Source organism: Coturnix japonica, chromosome 1 (assembly GCF_001577835.2).
Source record: "Coturnix japonica isolate 7356 chromosome 1, Coturnix japonica 2.1, whole genome shotgun sequence".
Classification (NCBI taxonomy): Eukaryota; Metazoa; Chordata; class Aves; order Galliformes; family Phasianidae; genus Coturnix; species Coturnix japonica.
In genome coordinates this window covers 83,854,177-83,875,410 of record NC_029516.1, presented here as the reverse complement: position 1 = coordinate 83,875,410, position 21,234 = coordinate 83,854,177, and the positions used below count along the sequence as shown (strand labels likewise).

The 21,234-nt window shown below is 34.8% G+C and overlaps 1 protein-coding gene across 5 annotated transcripts in view; it reads left to right on the top strand.

Annotated features, from left to right (window-relative positions):
• Positions 1–21,234, top strand: part of CADM2 (cell adhesion molecule 2) — a 592,503-nt gene that overhangs the window by 489,579 nt on the left and 81,690 nt on the right. For all 5 annotated transcript variants that reach the window (XM_015880063.2, XM_015880073.2, XM_015880082.1 and 2 more), the window contains one exon: positions 10,193–10,283. In XM_015880063.2, coding sequence (XP_015735549.1) covers positions 10,193–10,283 — 91 coding nt within the window. The remainder of the gene's footprint in view (positions 1–10,192; positions 10,284–21,234) is intronic.

Sequence of the window (21,234 nt, the reverse complement as noted above, 5' to 3'; positions counted from 1 at the left end):
CATAAAGCTTAATTTTACAGTGTTGTTGAACACATTTACTGAAATACCCTGACATAGTTATTTGATCTAGATTGTCTCCCCCACAAATACTGCTAATAAAATAATGTCAGACATAAAATGCTTTTTCCCTCATCTCTCTAAGCAATGAGTCATTTGTCATATTTTGAAGCAGAGAATCAAAGTTACTTTATCTCCCAGTATAATTTAGCAAAGTTTATCAATTCAGTCTTGCCATGCGAGTACCTATTACAAAGCAACAGGGCACAAGCAGGAGCCATGCTACTTGTCATTTACAAGAGAAGCCCAATTTGAAGGACTGCTGATTCACAGCTGTAGGATGCAAGCAGCTGCTAAGTGTAAAAGCTATTAAAAATGGTGAACGCTTTCACAGAGCTGATTAGAATACTCCTCTCCCTTCCTTCAGATCTCATTTGGGATAGCCAATTTGATGTTTATTTTTGTACATACTAGAGTGGTTTGTCCTTGAAAATTACTTTAAATTTCTCTCTTTCTAAGCCTAATTGCTTAGGGTTTTTAGAAATGGGAATAAAAATTGTGTAGAAATGCAGAATTTTTTAAAAGTTTTGTAATTGCCATCTGTATATGAAAATGATTATCTCACATTTTCTTAGAAAAGGATACCTTAAACTTACTCCAGTGCTAATTAATTAGTAAATCAAAGAATCATCATCATCCTCAGAGGTATGTGCTTATTTTATCTTTGCATCTGGGAGGGATAGAAAGGATCCAAAAAAATAATAGAGAAAGCACTGTTGAAAAAAACTGAAGAAGGCTGTGATATTTCACAAGCTTGCTCTTTGGAAAAATAGAAGAAGACAAATGAGGTATAAAAGAAATGAATTAATCTCTCATGGAAATACTTTGAAAGTCTTATCATCTGGCAGTCATTTATTATCAGATAGCAATGATCTCTTATTATAAGTCTCTTAGATTTTTATAGCATTGTTAAAGATGGTAGCACCACAGAACTGTTGTTTTTCACTGACACAATAAAAAATCAGAGAAATTGAAGTTATCCAATATCCGAATGGCTTGTGGTCATTAAATAACACTAAAGACATGCTGTTTTTTGCTCATAATTTAGTTAAACCTGTAGGAAGAAAAGTATGTTGTAATGAATCCATCACACTAATTTGGACTCTGGCACAGAGGAAATGGTGATTAGTGTTGGCTTGCATAATCACACTCTATAACGTCAAAATAGTTATAAAGCAGGTATGTTTTTATTCAGTGCTGCACACACACTGTCTGTATGGGGGATAGCCCCTTCATAGCCTGCACACCAAAAGCAGGTAAACATCTTTATTTATAGAAGAAATGCATGCATATTCATAGTATTTCTGAGACGAACAGTGGTTATTACAATTACTTCTGGGAATTCATTACAATATTCCATGCCCATTCTATGCCCTGAACTCCACCCCTAATTAATGCTTCTACACATGTGTGGTGCCTCCTGGTGGTCATCCCAGTGGTTGTGGGGATGAAGGCTGTATGTCATCCTTGCAGTGTACTTCTGACCCCAGTGTAGTTTGAGGAAGTATTCCAGCTTCAACTGGTTCAGTTTCTAGGATGTGGCTCCTTGGACCAATCAGCAGGCTCCTTGGGTTACGGTTGAGGTACCCCATATCTTTCCCATTGTTCATGCTCAACTACTTTTACAGTTTTAACAATATAACAAATTAGCCCTTTATTCAGTGTGGAAAAAAAGTAAATGAACAGCAGTGTAAATAAAAAATGGTGAGTAAAACTTAGTATTACAGACCGATGCAGAAGATACCAGTTCACATGGTTATATGATTGTTTGAATGGTCTGGGAACATCATATGGGCAAGTGCGGGAAGGTGAAGTGGTTAATACATTTTAATCCCTTTTGATAACAAGGGAAAATGTGTGAGTTTTCCTGGAAAGTGGCAATTGCTGGCTATGTAGACAGCTTTATACAATACTCCTCAGTGAGAAGCCAGCCTATGCAGCTGGGCAGGATGTGTTGCTGTTTGAGACTCTTGTTAAAAATATTGCAGTGGGTTAGGGCAAGATGAGAAAAGTGCGGAGAGCCTTGCCAACTAATACAGAATTTCATATATGGCAGAGAAGAACTACCCATTTGTTCAGCAGGTGAGAATCCTCCTGTTTTTCTTAGAAACACAAAATTTCACAACAAAATTTCTCTAGAGGAGATGAAAAACCTCCTTCCAGTGCCTCTATCAAATGATTTGCTATCCATGACGTGGATGTTATGCCATAGGTAGGGCCCTGTCACTCCGTGTTTTTTACTGAGGACTGCCTGGAGCTTAAGTGAATATTTTCTGAACTGGAGAGTAGTTAATAAGACAGATTCCTTGTGTTGCTTAGGGTCCATGAAAGTAAAATCCAGCATTCATGGTAAGCTCACTGATCACAGTGGGAAGCGCAGCTCTGTTACACAAGCATAGCTCTCTTCTCATATGGATACAAGAGCATATTTCATACTAATGGATCAACTGCTGAATTACATTGTTAAACAAAGCATTTTTTGTTAGTAGCTGTTTTAGGGCTTTTTAGATCTCTGCCTGTTGGATAAAATTGGTTCTCATAAAAAAAAAAAATATATATATATATATATATATATATATATATATATATGTATATCTATATAGCAATTTAAAACAGATAGGCATTGTAGGAGCTTAAATAGGAAGGCAGTATCAATGTTTTGGAAGGAAGGATTTGAATAGCACTTGTGGAACATCTGGATGTATTATGAGCACCTCACTTTCTCTGACAAACTCAACTGATTTATTCTTCCCTTTCTGTACTGATGTCTTTCCTATTACTTCTAACATAATTTGCACACCAACAGTAAGTCTAACAAGGATCACAGATTTCATTACAATAAACTCAGATTCTTAGTGCAGATGAATAGACGTTCATAACAGCATAAACTACAGGGAGAGAATCACCTTCAAAGAAAACACATATCAGAATCAAAGTATACCAGTGGAAGCCTAAGGTCAAATGATGTTAATGGGCTGTTTTCAATTATTTAGAACATGAAGAGGAAAAGGATTGCATTTGCCCTGTTTTTGAAATAGGCACCTGATAATTTGCTTGCATGGGAAGTAATCAGATAGGAGGGAATCACTTTGGAAGCTTATTAATGTTTGTTGTAGTATTATATTGTGTGGAGGTGTGCATTTTTATTGGCAAATAGTGTTTGAACTACTGTGCCTTCCCTTCCTCCTTCTTTCTACCATTCTAATTATTTCTGGCTCCTTTGGTATCGGCCATTCTTCCAAGTCTGAACAGTGTGAAAAATAAACACAAGATCCCCCATATTTTTTTTAAGAAAAATTTAGACAGTGTATATCGCTCTGATGTATAACATACATAGAAGAAGAAATCTCACAGATGGATTTTTCTTTTAAAACCCCCAAAGAATCGTAAACTAAAATAATTCAGATTATTAATCTTTCCTCTGCACCTTTTATGTATTGAACCATATAAGTTACTGTCACCAAATGTGGCAATTTTTCTGTGCCAGGTCTTTCAATTTCCTAAAGGCCAGAAAAAAATACATTCTCTTCTTAAGGGACAACAGTGGAAAACAGGAGAAATGTGATTTCTTCTTGATATTCTCACCCTTTTCCATAGAACAAAATGAACCAGCTTTCAGGTGCCGATTGTTACTTGAGCAACAAGTAGACTTTACTGATTATTGGATTGCTATCATCACAACAAGAAGATGGGAGACAGTTAGAAAGAGAAGATCCAGACATTTTACAAAATTGCTATATGACATGCAGAACCATTAATGGAGATGGTCATTAAAATTTTGTTCATCCAGAATTTTCTGTTACACCATAATACTTTTTAAAATAGGAGTTACAGATTTCTTTCAATAGAATTGCTCAGGTTGGAAAAGACCTTAAAGATCATCAAGACCAACATGACCGTATTACCCGAACTGTAACATCCCTCCTCAATAGACAGATTCAAACACCTAAGTACTTGAAAGTGCATTATACTTTACTTGAAATAATTACGTGCAAATGTAAATGCCCTAGCTGAAAATATCTATATCTTTGATAGGTAAAAAAGCACATTCCATGGCACTAGCTGAAAGGCCTTTGAATAAATTTCTGTAAAATGTTGTTACTTAAAGCCTGAGAATGTATTTACCAGAGACACTTGATGCTAAGCATTGACAAAACTTTCAGTTAGGCATCCTAGGAAATATGAAGGGAATTTTAAAGTTGTGTTGATTTTTTCTTTTTGGGCATCCTAATCTAACTTTAGAAAGGTTGTTTTTTTGTTTTTTTTTTTTTGTAAATTTAAATGAATGGCATATTCATTGTTATATTGGCACAGATTATTAATAGGGGCAATGGCACTGCACTGAACTACTTGTGGAACTGTAACTTGTGAAGAGGAACAAGTTAAGAATTTTCTAACATGTCAGAAATTCATAATTTGTCCAAACTAGAGCATAGGTAAGAAAAAAGGCATTTTCATATTCAAAGAGAAATCTTAGTTCAAAACCAGAGTGGAAGAGAAACATTTCAATACCTGGTGGACTCCTGCTATTGCAAGGGAATTCAATCCAGAAGTCAGTGTGCCCTTTGACTCAGAGCAAACTCTATCCAAATTCTGAAGGGATTAATGTTCTAATCACTGAATTACTATCAAATAAGTATTCTGCTGGATCTGCTTTACTTAGTGCAGAAACCTAATACTCTGTGGAGTGAAGGATCTTGTTTTTCATAAATCACTGCGTGGGCTCTAATAACTCATCTAAAGAACTATTCTTAGTGGACTAGTAAACATTTCCTAAAAAAAATTAAATTACCTGGAAGTGATGCTGTATAGAAGTAGATTTCTAAGACTCAGGGGTCTAGCAGTCCTCGAAAATGAAGAATGTGAATGTACAGGGCTCTACTTCAGGGAACAGTAATACTGTCTGTCTAAGTAAAAAGAAGGAAATACTCTTTTTCTGTTCTACTTCCTGAAATGTTATACACGTTGAAAGATTTCTGGGGGCACTGGACTTAAATTTATTCTTAAGTTATTGCACTTATAAAAAGAAAAATATATATATATTAAAAGTTGTAATTTAGCAGAGAATCAGGAGCCTTGAGTTGGATATACACAATATTTCTCTGTTTCTGTGGAGAACCACTAAGACATTTTCTGTTAATTCTTCTCTCACTGGAAGCTCTGGGAAAGCTAAGCTTTAAGCTCTGTGATTTGCTTCCTAACAAAATGTGTAGTGAGCTGTAGTGGAAAGTATTGTTTATATTACAATAAAATATGCATATCTCAGTGCTCTCTAGTAAAAACTGTGATGCTTGCATCTTGAGTCAGTGTATTTCTAGCATTGTTTTAATTCTGATGACCAGGAGGAGATCACTACATTTTCTACTCCTGAATTTACCTTCTGATAGTCATTTGTTAAAAGACTTATCAAAATCTGTGTATTCCGCACATTGTAACATTATGCAAGTAAAGAAATGCTTTCTTTCTGAGATTGCAATTTCATTAACTGAAGATTGTTGCAGTAGAGAGAGACTACTTGATGTCATAGCATAGTTACCATATTATTCTCACATTGCCCTTTTATGAAATTATTTTTCTTCTGAAATCGGATTATTTCCACACACCTTTTGCTAATTAGTGCCTAAGAAGGAATAGAGATCATGAATCATTTTAGTTACTCACACAATAACTGGAAGTTTCACAAAACAAAATTATCCACAGAATCTTGTTAAGGATAGAAGGAACCAAGGATTTCTGAAGTTACATGACAAAACGAGGCCAAATTATTTCTAATGATCTTGGGAGCAAAAAGGAGCTATTAAGGATTCATTTTCCCATTCACTTGTTGACCTGTTTTATGATCTTAAACAAATTTACTTTCTTTTATTTGTTCAGTTTTTGCATTTTCTCTGTGATTATCAAGGACTTACACATATGCTTGAACTTATCAGACAGGAATATTTGAGTGTCTTCATTGTGATCATATATGGAAAAAATTATATGAAATAATTTCTGTGAAGATATTTAAACCTTCTGTCAACTTTATAACCACTTTAGCAAAAAAAATTTTTCTTTTCTTGCTAAAAGTGATGTGAAAATATCAAGTGCATTTGGAACAAAAAATAAAACCAAACAAACCTCTTAAGCATTGGACTGCAAAGGTCTGGTGAATGATAAGAACCATCTTTATTTTGAAAGATTTTCAATAAGATTACATCAATCATTAAAGCATTTCTGTAGGATTTTAAACTTTGTATTAATTGCTGCAAAGTGGAAAACAAAAATTATGTGGGGAAGCATTTAATTTCTTCATATATCAGATAAAATTAATTACCTGAATAACTGAAATCAGTTTTCCACATGCATTCACAGATTTTGTATGTGAGTGAATAAGGAAGATATCGCTTGATTGAAATATGGATAAGTCTTCTCAAAGCTTTGAAATCGCTTCTATGGTTTTGTGCAATTAGATGTGCTCATATCCTGGAAAGAAAAGAAATAGAATCACTCAGTGTAACTCTTGCCTTTGGTCTGAAAGAAGAAAGGCTGTATCTAAAAATTACATCTCTTAGTTTTATCTATAATCAGTGTTATACTCTTATTTCTAGCAAAAGGGCAGATTCTTGGTGCATAGGAGGTAGACGATATCTTGCCATATGTCTAAAGACATGTTTGAGTCTCAGTTCAGACTGGTGCTAACAATCAATTGCAGCTTATAAGTACCTCGTTATTCAAAATCAAGATTAGAGGCCAAACAGCTTTCACACTGTTGGAGTCATATGTGAATAAATGAGTCACTGAGGATTGGAACAAGTATGTTTTACTCTGAAGGCTTGCTTTATGATCTACACTCATATAAAATGTTTTTTTTTTCTCTTATGATGCAGTTTCCCAGTATCTAGAATTTGGAAATTTTTTTCTCCCCCATAATGTCCTTAGAGCTCAGAATAAATACATATTTATGGGTACTGTGAAGAAGTTTTAGTCATTACTCCTAGAATTCTGCTTTAAATACAAGTCTACCGTATTTTAATTATAATAACTTACTGAGCCAAATCCTAAGAAACTAAAGATGCAAATTATTAAATTTCTTTAAAGTTTTTATGATGTAAATTGAAATGCTTCTACTGACTTAGTGAAGAAGCAGCGGAAGATCTCACCCACAGTAAAACCCTTGAACTTCCTTCAGTTGTTGATTTTATGTGCCAAAGGAGATTTTTTTTTTCTTTTTAAACATATCTACATATATAAAACTGTCAAGCATATCTGAAAATAAGCCTTCATCTTATATTCTATTACAATGTCTCTTTCTTACTGTTTTTGTTTGTTTGTTTTCTTTGTACATTGTTTCCTGGTGGTAAAAGTGTTTCCTGAAGGTTAGGTAATATTCATTTTGCTATGATTAATAATTATGGGTGTGGCAGGTTAAAGCCTGGTGTATTGATAAAATACATCCAGACATCAAATGTTTCTAAAACAAGTGGTCCTGACAGAAGGAAATATTTTATAACAGAGCATTTTATGTTCTGGAAATACCTCAAGTTGGTAGGCAATCTTTTTATTTGTTAAAATAACATTTTTAGAATAATTGCATTCTTGATCTTTGAGGTCCTTTTCAATTCAGGCCATTCTATGATTCTATGAAAACAGAATATATATATAATAACTGATATTATTATCAGTTATTACTGATATAATAATATATCAGTATATCATATATATATATGATATGATATATAATATCAGTTATTATATATATATATTCTGTTTTCATAGAAAACATATAATATATATATTATATTAATATATATATATTAATATATATATATAATACCTGATAATAAAATACAGAAATTGTGACTTGTAAGTTTTCCTAACAGCTATGTATTGAATTAATTGCTGTGTTTCCTATCTTGAAGAAACAATCAGCTAATGTTAATCAATTAATCAGTTAATAAGCAAGGAAAGCACAAAGGAATATTATTTCCCATGTTATCTTACAGTGTGTTAGGAACATAAAACCTGTCCTGTCCTGTTAGTAAGCTTTGTTTACAGGTGTATGAAGAACAGAGCACTATCTGGAGCACTGAATAAGTCAAGAATGGGAACTTTGAGTTAGGGAAAACAGCATGGCACTGATCCAAACAAATAAAAGTTTAATTGTTTGAAGTCCCCTCTCTGTTTGGGTCATTTACAGTAATGTGTGAAATGCCAATCATCTTTTCAACATAAGTCAGTAACTAGTTGAGCCATTAATTTCTGTCTTCACTTGCAGCAATCATGATTACTTCCGTAAAAGTTTAGTTCCCTTTCAGGTTTTTCTGGAAAACTCTTGATATCATTGCATTGTTGTCCATCAGTTAAAGTCTTCATGTATTGCTATCTGATTCTAATTTGTTCATCTTGTCCAGTGCATAGTCAAGAGGGTAATATATTCATGTCCTGCAACAACACTAAAACTTCAGAAGTACTTGATGCCCTGATTTATTTAGCCACTTGAGGTCAGTGCCATAAGCATGCACAAAAGTGAAGCAAATGCCTGTGTGACCTGCACAGGATTAGTCACCTGCAAAATGGATTCCAGGGTTCATAAAAAAAAATCCAAACTTTTGAAAAAAATTGGCTTCTGGTGTGAGGTAAGAGCAGCTGAAATCAAAATGAAGCTGTCAGTGCTTTCTGTGGAATTATGACACATATGCACTAAACCCCTTTTCTTGTTTTGTATCACAGTGATACATTGTGATATGTCAAAAATAAAAACCAAAGCTAGAAAAAGGTTTTTGCCATTTTAAATTGTTTATACCATTTAGTATTTAATAGGACTTTTAGCATGGCAATAAGAAATAATACCGTAACAGTAAATCAAATTTTGTTTGATTTAGTAGTGTCATTTGGTCTTGCTTTTTCATATTTTTTTGATAACAGGATGTCTGTGTTGTCCCTGCTGCCTCACTACTAAAACAATATGAATTAAAAATTGGATGAAATAAAGGTTGAATAACCCTAGATTTTCAGGGTAATTTTTTCTTTGTTTGTTTGTTTTTAAGCATAGATGAAGACGTGTCTTTTGTATTAGGAAACCATACAAAAAACAAGGGGTTATATTTTCCTGTTGAGTATGAAAGTTTTCCTTACTATGACTTTGAACTCTTTTTTTCCTTTTCCTAAGGAAAAAAAAATAAAAATTATTTGTATGTAAATGTTTCTATATAGCCTTGTTTCTCCTTAAAGTAGCCCCCCCTTAATTCATATAATCTATTTTCTTTGTGAGGGTGTATTCTTGCAAACTGGATGACAAACTGTTTTACAAGTTAAAGATCTGCTACAAATAATTATTCATGCTTAATTCACAGTTTTTTGTTGTATATTCTTTTGAAGTCACAAGTATAAATTAATTTCATTACATGAAAATAATAGAAGATTTTTGTACAGATTGCAAAGTTTTGTATAGAACTTCTCATTGATATTTGAAACATTATTTTTGAAAAAAAAAAAAAAAGAAAGAAAGAAAGAAAAAAAAAAGAAAGAAAAAAAAATTGTCAAATGGAAAATATATATATAAGTTCTGCTTTAGGGACAACATTATTGCATTTCAGAAATAGTATCCCATAAAATACCCATAACAAGGTATTTTATCTGCAAGTCCACTGTAGCTTTCTTATTATGGTTTCAAGCTTTTGCAAAAGTAAAACTGTTATTAAAATGTATTTTTTGTTGTTGTTGTTGTTGTTTCATAGCCTTAATAGCATAATTCCATCATATCTACCTATAAATAGACAAGGAAACAATTGCACAGACTATTTGCTATTCATTTTCAGTACTTTTTATTTCACCATTAGATATTAGACTTTGGAATGCTCCTTGGGAGCATTTGCACTGAATGTAGAAGGAAAAAACAGTGATTTCCTTGGAGTAAACACAAACTTTATATCTGTGTTTCCTTGGAATATAAAAATTTATGGTTTTATTTCCATTGGTCATCTTTCTTGCCTTTTTGAGGATAATGAAATTTGCAGAAGAATTCAAATGAAAGCATATACAAGTCTAAATGAAATCTAGGGTGTAGTCTTTTGTAAGCAGAGAATAATGTACTCTTAGATAATAAATATTTTTTCTGGTGTATATCAACAAGATGTCTGTTTTCTTTTCTTCCTAGATACACCTTTAGTTAAAATCATTTCTTCCAATTCGTGGCCTGAAGAAGGACAATCTATTATTTTGACTTGTGAATCCAAAGGAAAACCAGTGTAAGTGATTTAACAAGTAATATGTTTTGTTATTTTCTTTATTCTGCTGTGATTGCAATCTCCAGCTTCAGAAATATGCTCTTTTTGTCTCATCCTGGGGTGTAGCGCAGTCTCTGCCATAGAAAACCCCTTGAAGCCTGTCTTCATTAAGTGTCTATAGAACATCAGTCTTTTACTTTGTCATCTATTTTAGTTTTCAGGAAGAATTCCAGCTGTGAGATATATATTTTTTTTCCAGTCAGGTATATCAACCTGAAAGAAGTGAAGGCTTTAATCAGCCACTGTTTACATCATTGAACTGATGATAAGAGAGAAAATGTCTCATGAAAATCTTCCCACATCAACCAGCCTAAGAGAAAATATATTTAACTTTCTGGATACTTTCACTGTCATTTACAAGGAAATTTGAAGTGTAATGATATGTGCAAGTTGGATACTGGTTTCTGTTGGAATTTTAAAAGTTGTAGCTCTGAGAATATCAATTGTTTTACTTGGAAACTAGCGTCTTTCTACCAGTATTTTTAAGCACAGATCTGCAGAGATTGACTCTTGCACAAAACCTTCTATTTAAATCAACCTCATTCTTAAAAAAGACATATCCAATAAGCTGCTATATATTTACCCATGAAGAAACATAGATAATCAAGTTGCTTAGAATTAAATTAATATGAATTAAGTTTCTTAAATGCAAACCTCTTCCTTAAGAGATCAATATGTAGTGTTAAACAGAAGGGTAACATAAAACTTTAAAGCAGTCTTTAAATTAATAATTCAATCCTATTTTTGGAAAAAGGTGAAAATTGCATATCAAAATCCATGTAGCATAAGGCAGAATTTCTCCTTTTTGCAATTTTAATAATTTGATGGAATTTATTGACATAGGAACCCAAAGTCATCTTTGGATTGTATCAAGCATTTTAGCTCAAATTTTCTCTTTTGAAAACCTCTTCATTTAGTTAGGTGTCATCTAAATCATCCAAGTACTTTCATGTATTACATGCCTGTATTATTTTTAAATAACTCCTCCTGAGCTGATCAGCACTGCAGCTAGATCGTGCTTCTACTCTACTTTTGACCGGGTGTCTCACTCCAATTTGTAGGAGGGAGGCAAGGTTCTTTGATATGTGTATACCCGGCATGAGATTAAGAAGCAACGGTTCAAATGTTGGTCCAAACAGTTTATTAAAGTCCTAGCCGTTTTTAGGTAGATGGGGAAGGGAAGCTAGGCAATAGACAAAGTAGGAAATATAAGCAAGGAGTCTCTGCAGAGAGCAGAAGAGATAGTCACCACCATGGGTCCAGCAAGGTACACAGTAGGTCCGCTGATCTCAGGAACTCGTCTGATCACCGCGGGGGATGGGAGACAGCCAGGGAGCTCTGCAGCAAGCCGGCCTCGGGGGTTCTTCTGATGAGGTTTTCCCCTCAGGGAATTCTCCGTCAAAGGTGTCTTTGGGAGTTTGTCTCCAAAGTCCCCAGTTTAGCAAGGGCCTTTTATCCCCCATTTCGGTGGGGTTTTTTTCTTCTTTGAAGTTTGAGGATTACAGCTCAGCATTTTTTTAGGGAAATACCGAACTTCCAAACAAACAGGCAAACACTCTTCGAAAGATGATTTAAAACCAGCTTTTGTGGCATTCCTGGCCCACAGATGAGCCAGCAAGGAGGGGGGAGGGGGTCTCTGTTGCCAGACACAAGCATTATTGCCTTCTGCAGTGGTCAGGTCCTTCGAGCAGCACCCCTGAAGAAGACTGCTCGTCCTGCTTCTGCTTATCTTTGCAATCATAAGCAGAGGTACTATGGCACAACAACACCCACCATTCACCCTCCTAGATTGTTAGCAGTCGCCAGTCAGAGTCTTATCATCAGAAAGGCCTCACGAAGCAAGCTTTGAGACAATAAAAGAAAAGCAGTTCAGTCCTTTACACCGGGATGGTAGTGTTCCTACATATAAATCTTAATGGTGTTCAATGCAACTGGTCTTCTGTGTACCTGTGTACTTCTGAATTACTATATGCTTTTGAGATACCTGTGTATGTATCTCACAAAATTCAGCTGCAACCACATCTTGCCTTTAGGATATATTTGAAGGATAATAAATTCACCCTTGAGCATTCCCTTAGGTATCAAGGGGTGCAGAGTCCCTGTCTCTATTACTTTCAAATTCAGCAGAAGATGTACAAGTGTTTAATTCTAGGAAAAAGATCAGCACTAATTGCTCTGAGTACAGAAGTGGCTAAATAGTTTATACGATTTTCCTCATCTCCATATTTAACACATAACAAGTGACAGCAAGATGCAGAGATCTCTATTTGACACAATGACTTCAGGGCTTCTAGCCCCAGGTGCTTGATTTTCACTGTTCATTTAACATTCACTATAGGGATAAAAACTTGGAAATAAGGCAGTCATCACAAAATTTTAATTAACTGTTGTTCGTTTCAGGGGAGGGCCAGTTTGGCCCTTCATGTTTGGAGTCTTAACACCCTAAGAAAGTTTGGAGGCTATATTTCTTCTTTTTGAACTTTTTAGTTTTGTGAGATAGGTATCTGGATGGTTGGACAGATATATGGAGTTGGTGAGGGCTGTTGGAAATAGTAACAACTAAGTGTTCTGCTCCTGCACTTTCACATACTTATGAGTATTAGAAGAGGCATGACGCTTCTCTGAATTTTAGAGCATAGAAATGATCTCAACTGTCATTAAGCATTTGTATCATAGATATTTACATCTGAGCTGCTCTTATCTCTCCAGTGACTGCATGGAATTTAGACACCTCAGATGACTGTGAGGGCTGCTCTGAAATTAATGCCTCCTGTTTAATTAAGTTGTCTCACAACATCAGAGGCAGATGTTGGTGGCATGACAGTAGTGACTGAACCCTCCTGACAATATTTCATTCCATGTTGTTGCCATGTGACAGATGGCAGCAGGGGGCAGTCTGACATAATGGCATCTGACATGGAAGTGCATATGGAGCAAAGGTGTGTCATTGAATTCTTCCATGAGGAAAAGATGACAACCACTGATATTCATTGACACTTGCTGAATGTTTCTGGAGACCAAACACTGGATGTGAGCACAGTGAGGCAGTGGGTGGTACATTTCAACAGTGGCAACTGCAACAGTGGTTCACTTTCACCAGTGCAGATTTTTGAGAGCACATTGTGCAGGCTCTTGTCCATCTCTGGCAAAACTGCATAGCTAATCGTGATGACTGTAGATTAGCTAATCGTGATGACTGTTCTTTGTTCTAGTTTGCATGGAAATAAGTAGGTGGCATTAGTTTCAGAGCAACCTACATGTCTCCGTATTTTATGTTGCCAAAGATAGGTGTCTAAATTTAGATATCTCTATATATCAAATTATATATCTCTTGTATCTTTTTAGATGCATACTGTTCTGTAACTATGACTTAAAACCACTTTTTCCTACTCTTTATTGAAACTTCTTTCAAATGCTAAAAATACTAGACCTAAAGATGATTTGGCTATTTGGTTTTCTTCAGGACACCAGTTTTTCTTAGTAATTTCTGTGGGAAGTAAAAAGCCTATGAAACTTTAATGTCTTACCCTGACATGCAGTGTTTTTTTATTAATTCATCAATATTATAGATATTTATTATATTTTACCATTTTGAGATACTAGTAAAAAAACAAACAATGATTAGAATGGGACTTTTATTGAGATGCTTACAGATTTTTTTAATTATTATTTTTTATTTATTTAAAAGAAAACTTAGTTCCAACCATAAGTGATTCATCTGAAAATATGGGATTTTGAGAGGTGAGCCAAATAAAAACTACACAACAGATCTATCAGGGCAGGGCACCTCTGTGTGGTGGCCTTTGGGGCACAAATATTTTGTTCTCATAAATGCAGTTGAAATTGTTCATACCACAAGAACTGCCAACATCAGCTATTCTGTATTGCTTCATTAGATCAGTCTTTCACTGAACAGAGCAGTAATAAATAAACATTCTCATGAGAGCAGTTTCCAGTTGCTTAGCATGAGAAACAGTAATGTCATGCTCCCAGCCTTCCTTCTTACCTTCTGGCAAGAAATTGGAGAGGTCCATAGAGTCCAAATATGTCTGTCAGAAGCTTAGTGATGAACGGTGGGCTTCATGGAGAGCTCAAAGCTGGCTTTAGTACATCATTGACATTTTATACATCATGAGTAAACTTCTATCAACTGTCTTCTGACAGCTCTCCCATTTCTTGTAGGTGGCAGTGACTCATACCAGTAAATGAATGCTTACTATGGTTACAGTTCTCATTATTCAGTTTTCATAAGACTGATGTTAGAGATGAAAATGGCAAAAGAATGAAGTAGGGTTGTGGCTGTGGTGACATTCACAATACTGATGGCTGCTGCAGAGCACTCCTTTCCTAAAAGAGAATAGCAGAATGAGGCTAAAGCTGGAGAGTACTCGCCACATCCCACTTCTCCCCACACCTTTCTTTGCACTGATTCTATCCTTTAAAATATGTGCATCAGAGGTACCCTCTTATTCAAAGCTACACAGTCCTAATAAACAAATAAATAATGCCCTACCTCATTTATTGTTTTGTTTAAAGTGACAGCTGCCCTTCCAGAACATCCCCCAGACATTTATCAGAGAGTTGGGAAACAATAAGTTGTGAGAATTGGAGAAGAAAGGTCCTCCTGAGGTATTATGAAAATTTTTCCTGACCAGTGGATCGCCATGGTTTTGGAAGCCTCAGACACTTAAATGTGTGGAATTATCCCAAACTCTGAGTTTTCTAGTTGTTAAGAATAGATTTGTGTCATCTCACATTTCTGGTCTTTAAGCAGATAAAGCATTATTGGAACAGGACTTCTGAGTGTGACCTAATGGGGAGAAGAGTAGAGGACTGTGTGAAAGAGGGTGTAGATGAAGATAAAAGATGGGACAGCCATTTTGAATGATCCATTAAAGCAACATAAGAGCACCAAACAAGAGAGGTGCAATTTCTGTAACTGCTGACTTCCCTGTCTGTTCATCACTGTGAGGATGAAGTCAGCCTTGCTTCTGACCAAGGTCCAGTGCTTGTTAATATTAGAAGAAGTATTTTGGAGACAGGAGCAATTATTCTGTGTAAACCTTGTATTATTGTTATATGTATTATATAATTATTACATGATTATGATATTATAGTAGAGTTGAGATACCGACAAAAAGAGTGGGCTAGGTTTCTTGCCTGTTCTGCAGTGGTTTTTCAGAGGCAGGCTGTGAGAGGGATTACTGAAGTGTCACACAGATTGTTATATGTTCTGCCACAGTTCCCTCTGGAATATGTGTTGTGGATGAGGCAGCTTCAAGCAGAGGTCAGATGCCTCAGAGGTGCTTGGGGGTTCCCACAAGATCCATCACTCCTTGAGTTTGCCCCTGGGGGCTCTGATGTGACATGTTTCATTACACCAGTCCCACATGGTGTGGATGAAATTACTGCTCACAATGTCAGACTGGGAATAGTGAGATAGTGAGACCTCCTCACACAGTGCTTTCTTACTTCTGCTTGCAACTCTGGCAAAGTTTGTTGCCTGCAGGATCCAGTATCAAAACTTGACTGTTTTCTGAAAAGTTCAAGTTGCAACTGTGGTTGCAGACCTCGAGATCTGAAGATGTTCTGATCTAGCTAATATAGTACTCGTGGCATCAGTTATGGGCAGCCATGGAAGTCTAGTGTTTGGAATATTATATGTATAAAGAGTTGACATTCTCAATTAAATTTTTCTGATGGTGGAAAGAAAATAGAAGCACACTCATCAGTTTACCACAGATACAGACTTTACAAACAAAACTCACTGTAGTAATGCAAAACTTAATTATTGGTTTGTTCAGCTGATTGACAATTCTAATAATAGTGACATTTTTTGGTAATGTAGATGAAAGTATTTAGACTTAGGTCAAAACTGCAGATGTCACGTTATAGTTAACACTACTATCCAACAGCATTTCTTTCTGAAAGAGCCTCTACTGTATAGTTTCAGAGCAAATGAAAGTTAATCTTTTATCTTCTCAGTCCTTACAGCTGTTTTATCTAGTATTTTAAATGAATCCCTGAAATATTGTCAAGCTATAATATTTTTGTAAAAGATCTTGCTTGATACATCTGTAAAATGTTACAATCCCTTTTTAATTTATTTCTTTTCCATCATAATATAGTTTTATCTAGCTTATGTTTATTTTCCAAAGAATAATACTTAATTAAGCTCTGGGAACCACAAATATCCTTCTGATGAACTCATATGCAATATCTAGAATTTTCTGTAGTCCTATTGTCTGACAATATTTTGAATATATTTAATTGAAAATACATGTAAAAAAATAAAAACTGAAGAATGTAATGATCATTCAGACTGTTGTCTGACTTAAAAAGGTTTTAAAGGGCAGTTTTTTTTCTTGTCACAAGTTGTTGCTTCTACACAACATTACATCTGAATGGTATTGTCTACTGACTCCACAATACTCCAAAAGTGAACTCAAAACTTCCCCACAGTGATAGAAAGGTTCAATATTAGCATTCTTAGTCATTGCTCTCTCCACAGCATGCATGAAATAAAGTTCTGATGTTTTCTTTTTTTTTCTTTTTTCTTTTTTCTTTTTCTTTTCCTTTCTTTTTTTTTTTTTTTTTTTTTTTTTCCCCTAGTGCCAAATATAATCGCAGAATCATAAAATCACAAGGTTGGAAAGGACCTTATATATAAAATAATAGAATAATTAGGTCATGGGAAACAAAGAGGGAGTTTTCTGTCTCCTGTGTGCAGAATGGAAAGTTTTTTTTCCATTCCATGCACCTCAAGGGAATCATTATATATTGGCTGATTAATGTAAAGAGAATATTTAGCCTTGATGAAATAAATAAGATTTTTATTCCAGGGGAAGACTCACATTTGTATCCATCATTAGAATAATGCTACTTATAAGGTCATGAAAAAGTTACAGAGAAAATCACAATCAGGAATAAACATCAATATTTCATATAACCTGCAATATAAAATGCAGTCAAATAAACATTGTAATATCAGAAAAATTCATCACTTTTAATAATGAGGGCACACCAAATAATTGAATTTGAAACACACCAAAGCTTGTGTAAAAGATATGCACCACAGAAAAGGAAATGAAAGTTCTGTCTTTTCTAATATCCGTTTGAAAAAAGATTCCAGTGAATGCAACAAACATTTTGCAAAGTCTTATAGAAAGACCTACTTAGAGTAACAGTGAAATACATGACACCATTCTGTCAGTGACCCCAGAGAATGGCTGTTTCGATTGAAAATAATCTGGTAGAGATCTAGGTGAAGAGAAAACATAGTGAAGATGGTTAACAAAGAATTGGTCACCCAAAACCATTCATGCTGGTTCATAGCCAGGGATCATGGCTTTTACACCTCAGGTTCTAGAATCTGCAATAATCCTTGCTGAATTTCCCTTCCTGTCTTGAGGAAGCTGTTTGCTTGTTCCTCTAGTCTGTAAAGGTCCTTTTAAATGCCTACCCCTCCCCATAAATATACTGAATACAACCCCAGTTTGGTGTCAGTGACAGTCTTAATGGGAGCACTTTCCAACTCCTTAGCCAGATCATACATAACACCTATGATAAACTCCTGAAGAAGTCTACTTGTAACCAGCCCCCCTACAGCCCAATGGTCCAGTTTTTCACCAATCAAGTAGTACATGCTTATAGTTGACAGGTATCAGCCCTGTTGGAGACCACAACATAAAACTCACTAACATCAAGATACATAATATCTACTGGTCTCCCTTTGCTTACAGATGTAGCCATTCTTTTAGAGTTTTCAGTGTTTGCTAGTTAAAAAATTACCAAAACATGTACTTTGTAGATAATTTGTTGACATCTCAAGGAGAGGAGGAAGAGTAGAAAATGTCTTCCTTTGTCAGGATAGTTGCCTTACTTCTAACTAATTCAAAATAGAAACTCCTCTAAATCTAAGGAAGACATTTTTAAACTGCTTGAACTGGAACATTTAAATTTCCTAACTTTCATTATAGTATAAGAAATATCATCATATTTTGTTTCCTGAAATGTTCAACATTATGAGCAGGATATAGCCTTTGAAGGGGATTCTTGGCTTTTGCAATGGAGTAGTAGCTATGAATGATCTGTGTGACTAAGGTTTTATTTGATATATGTCCTCAGTTTGAAGAATTAAAACTTCTTCATAGGTGTTCATTTGTTTCTTCCCCATAGTATCTGAAAACTTAGCAAATAATTAAATGTTTATTTTTATTAAATCTGTGTACATTCGATTGCCTCCAATTTACAGCTGGGAACTGAAGCAGAAAAAATCCTATGATCAAAACCAATGAAAAAGATTACATATTTTTAATGTCTAATTTTGAACACAGTCTTCATTTTCCCAAGAGTATGTGATGTAACATAGAATGTAGCTCATCAGTGGTTAGAATTGTAGCACTGTATTCTGAGCACATGTTCAAATCTATGCCCATGTCTGAAATCAGACATGCAGAAAATAGCAGAAACACATTTGCCATTCAGGTGTTAACATTTTGGTGTAAATAGTTTGACAATATTGATTTGCAAGTACATTTTCATAACAGGGTTAGATTCTAATTCAGTAATATAATGGCCAGATTTTCACCTGTGCACAGTTCTTTCTTTCCTTTCCTACTTTGACATGATAGACTTTCCAGCTGCTTGAGAAGATGAGATGGAGGTACTGAAAGAAATTATCTCATTTTCTGCATAAATTTTATTTATTGCAGAGTACTACTTGGGTTATGAATTCCTAGCAGCCTAGAAAGGAATGCTGGTAGCAACTGTTCCTGTATGACCCAACTGTAATGAATATGGAAAAGCATGTGTGTTTCTGTATTTATAAATCATCTTGCAATATTAATCTAAAGCCCAAGCTACATGCTCAGTCTGTATGAATAAATTTTAATGAATTGGAAAATTGGATGAATTTGTCCATATCCAAAATGAAATATTCTAATAAAATATGAATATGGTATTAAGGTATTTACCCCTTAAATTTAAGACATTTGTACATAAGAATCTCAAATTCTAAAGTTCTGTTTCCACATTTCTCTGGAAAAGGCCATTACAACTGAAATAAAGTAGGTCAAGATAAAAAGAAAATTTGGATACTGGACTTCTACTGTTTTATGTTCAGATTTGGACAGCCTGTGCCTTAGGCAGAAAAGTGGACATTTTAGAATTTTGTCATAATCAGTAAGCTTTTAACTAAGAGGAACTCTACCTAGCCTCCTTTGCCTTGATCCCATAACTACCGTGGATATCTAATACCTCTCAACAACTGAGGTATACCTTTTTTTTTCCCCTCAGGATTATGCCTTCTGAATGCTGGAAGTTTACAGTTAAGTTTTCAGTGACACATGTCACACATAGCTTTGGGTGAAATTCTGTAAATATATTCTTAAATATACACTTCCATATGAGATAAAATATCGTCTGCTGTTGTAGGGCTGGTAAGAACCCCTGCTCACAGTTCTCAGCCCTGTGTTCCTTACCACTGTGGAACAATTCTCGAGATGGTACAGGCTCTTCTATTCTGGTCATTCAACTTAAGGATTATCCTTTTCTGCTGAAATTCACCTCTCCTTTCTGTTCAAGTTATCTTCTTCAAACTTAGCTTGTTCAGAAATTAGAAAAAGTCTGTTTCCTACAAATACAAGTATCTTTATCCCATCTCTGACTTTCATTCACTGTTCTTGTTTCTTGAAACTTTTCTTTGCCTTGATCTAAACAACACTTTGTATTACATCTCTGTATTTAGACTCTTCACTTTTGTTGTTGTTGTTGTTGTTCCTTTTGTTGTTTGGAGATGTGTGAAATCATATTTCTGTAAGACAAACTGATTTTATATTAGTAGGTGATGATTAACTCACAGCCTACTCTTAATTTGATCTGATGCCATATAACCTGTGTCAGCTAATGTTAATCATTCCCTATCCCATTGTCATTGTCAACCACACAGAAATTTTGTATGAACCACACCTGTAAGATTATTTCAAAAACTGCAATGAAACATTATGGATGAGTTAAGCATAATTTTTCTCCACCTGCACAGCCAGCAGTGGATTTATTTATTGCAACTTCATCAAAATTAAATAACACATTTCAGAGTTTTTAAGTGGGAAATTCATGGAGAAAATACATTTTATTTGAAACAATAGACTGACAATATAACGTGAGATAGGTCAGTTTTTGTAAATCATAATATGCATAGCTGTTATTAATGGTGAACTTTTTAGTCTCCAAGTTCGATGCTCAGTCTATTTTTTAAATAATTCCAGTTAATAGTCACTGATGCCAGTCCAAATATCTGTTAAAGCCAAACTTGACAACATTGGCCAGGGTTTTATTATCACTGCCATAATTACATTGGCCAGTTTTTAAGTAATTGTCTTTATAAAGGAGTTTATCATAGTGATGCCTCCTGCCTTGATTGAGTTAGCGTCTTTTATATGCTGTGTTGACTGAATATTCATTTTCCGTAAAATATTCTACACTCTGATGAAGATTATGAAAGAAACTGTAAAGAATATGTAAACTGTAAAGCACACTGAAGTTTTCCAGATGGGTAGTTTGTCTTTGCAACAAAAAGCCAATTATTTTAAAGAGCTATGTAAACATTCAGCTTGAAAACTTATACACCAATATTCCACTGTGCAATTGTACTGTGATGTAGTAGATAACATAGTAAGAAGTAGGTAACATTTTTGCTGAGTTACAGCATGTATGCATAATAGACTAAGTTTCACTTTGTGTTAAGCATCCTGATAGTCTGAGAGGCTGTATCTTCATTTCACAGCTGGGACCTTCTATTGGTGTAATAAAATGTAAGGCACAAAAAGAAAGAGGTGGGAGAATTAGAGCCTGAATAGAAATTATACTTTAAAATAAAACCTCCTGCAGTGCAAAAGAACTTCCCCTGTAG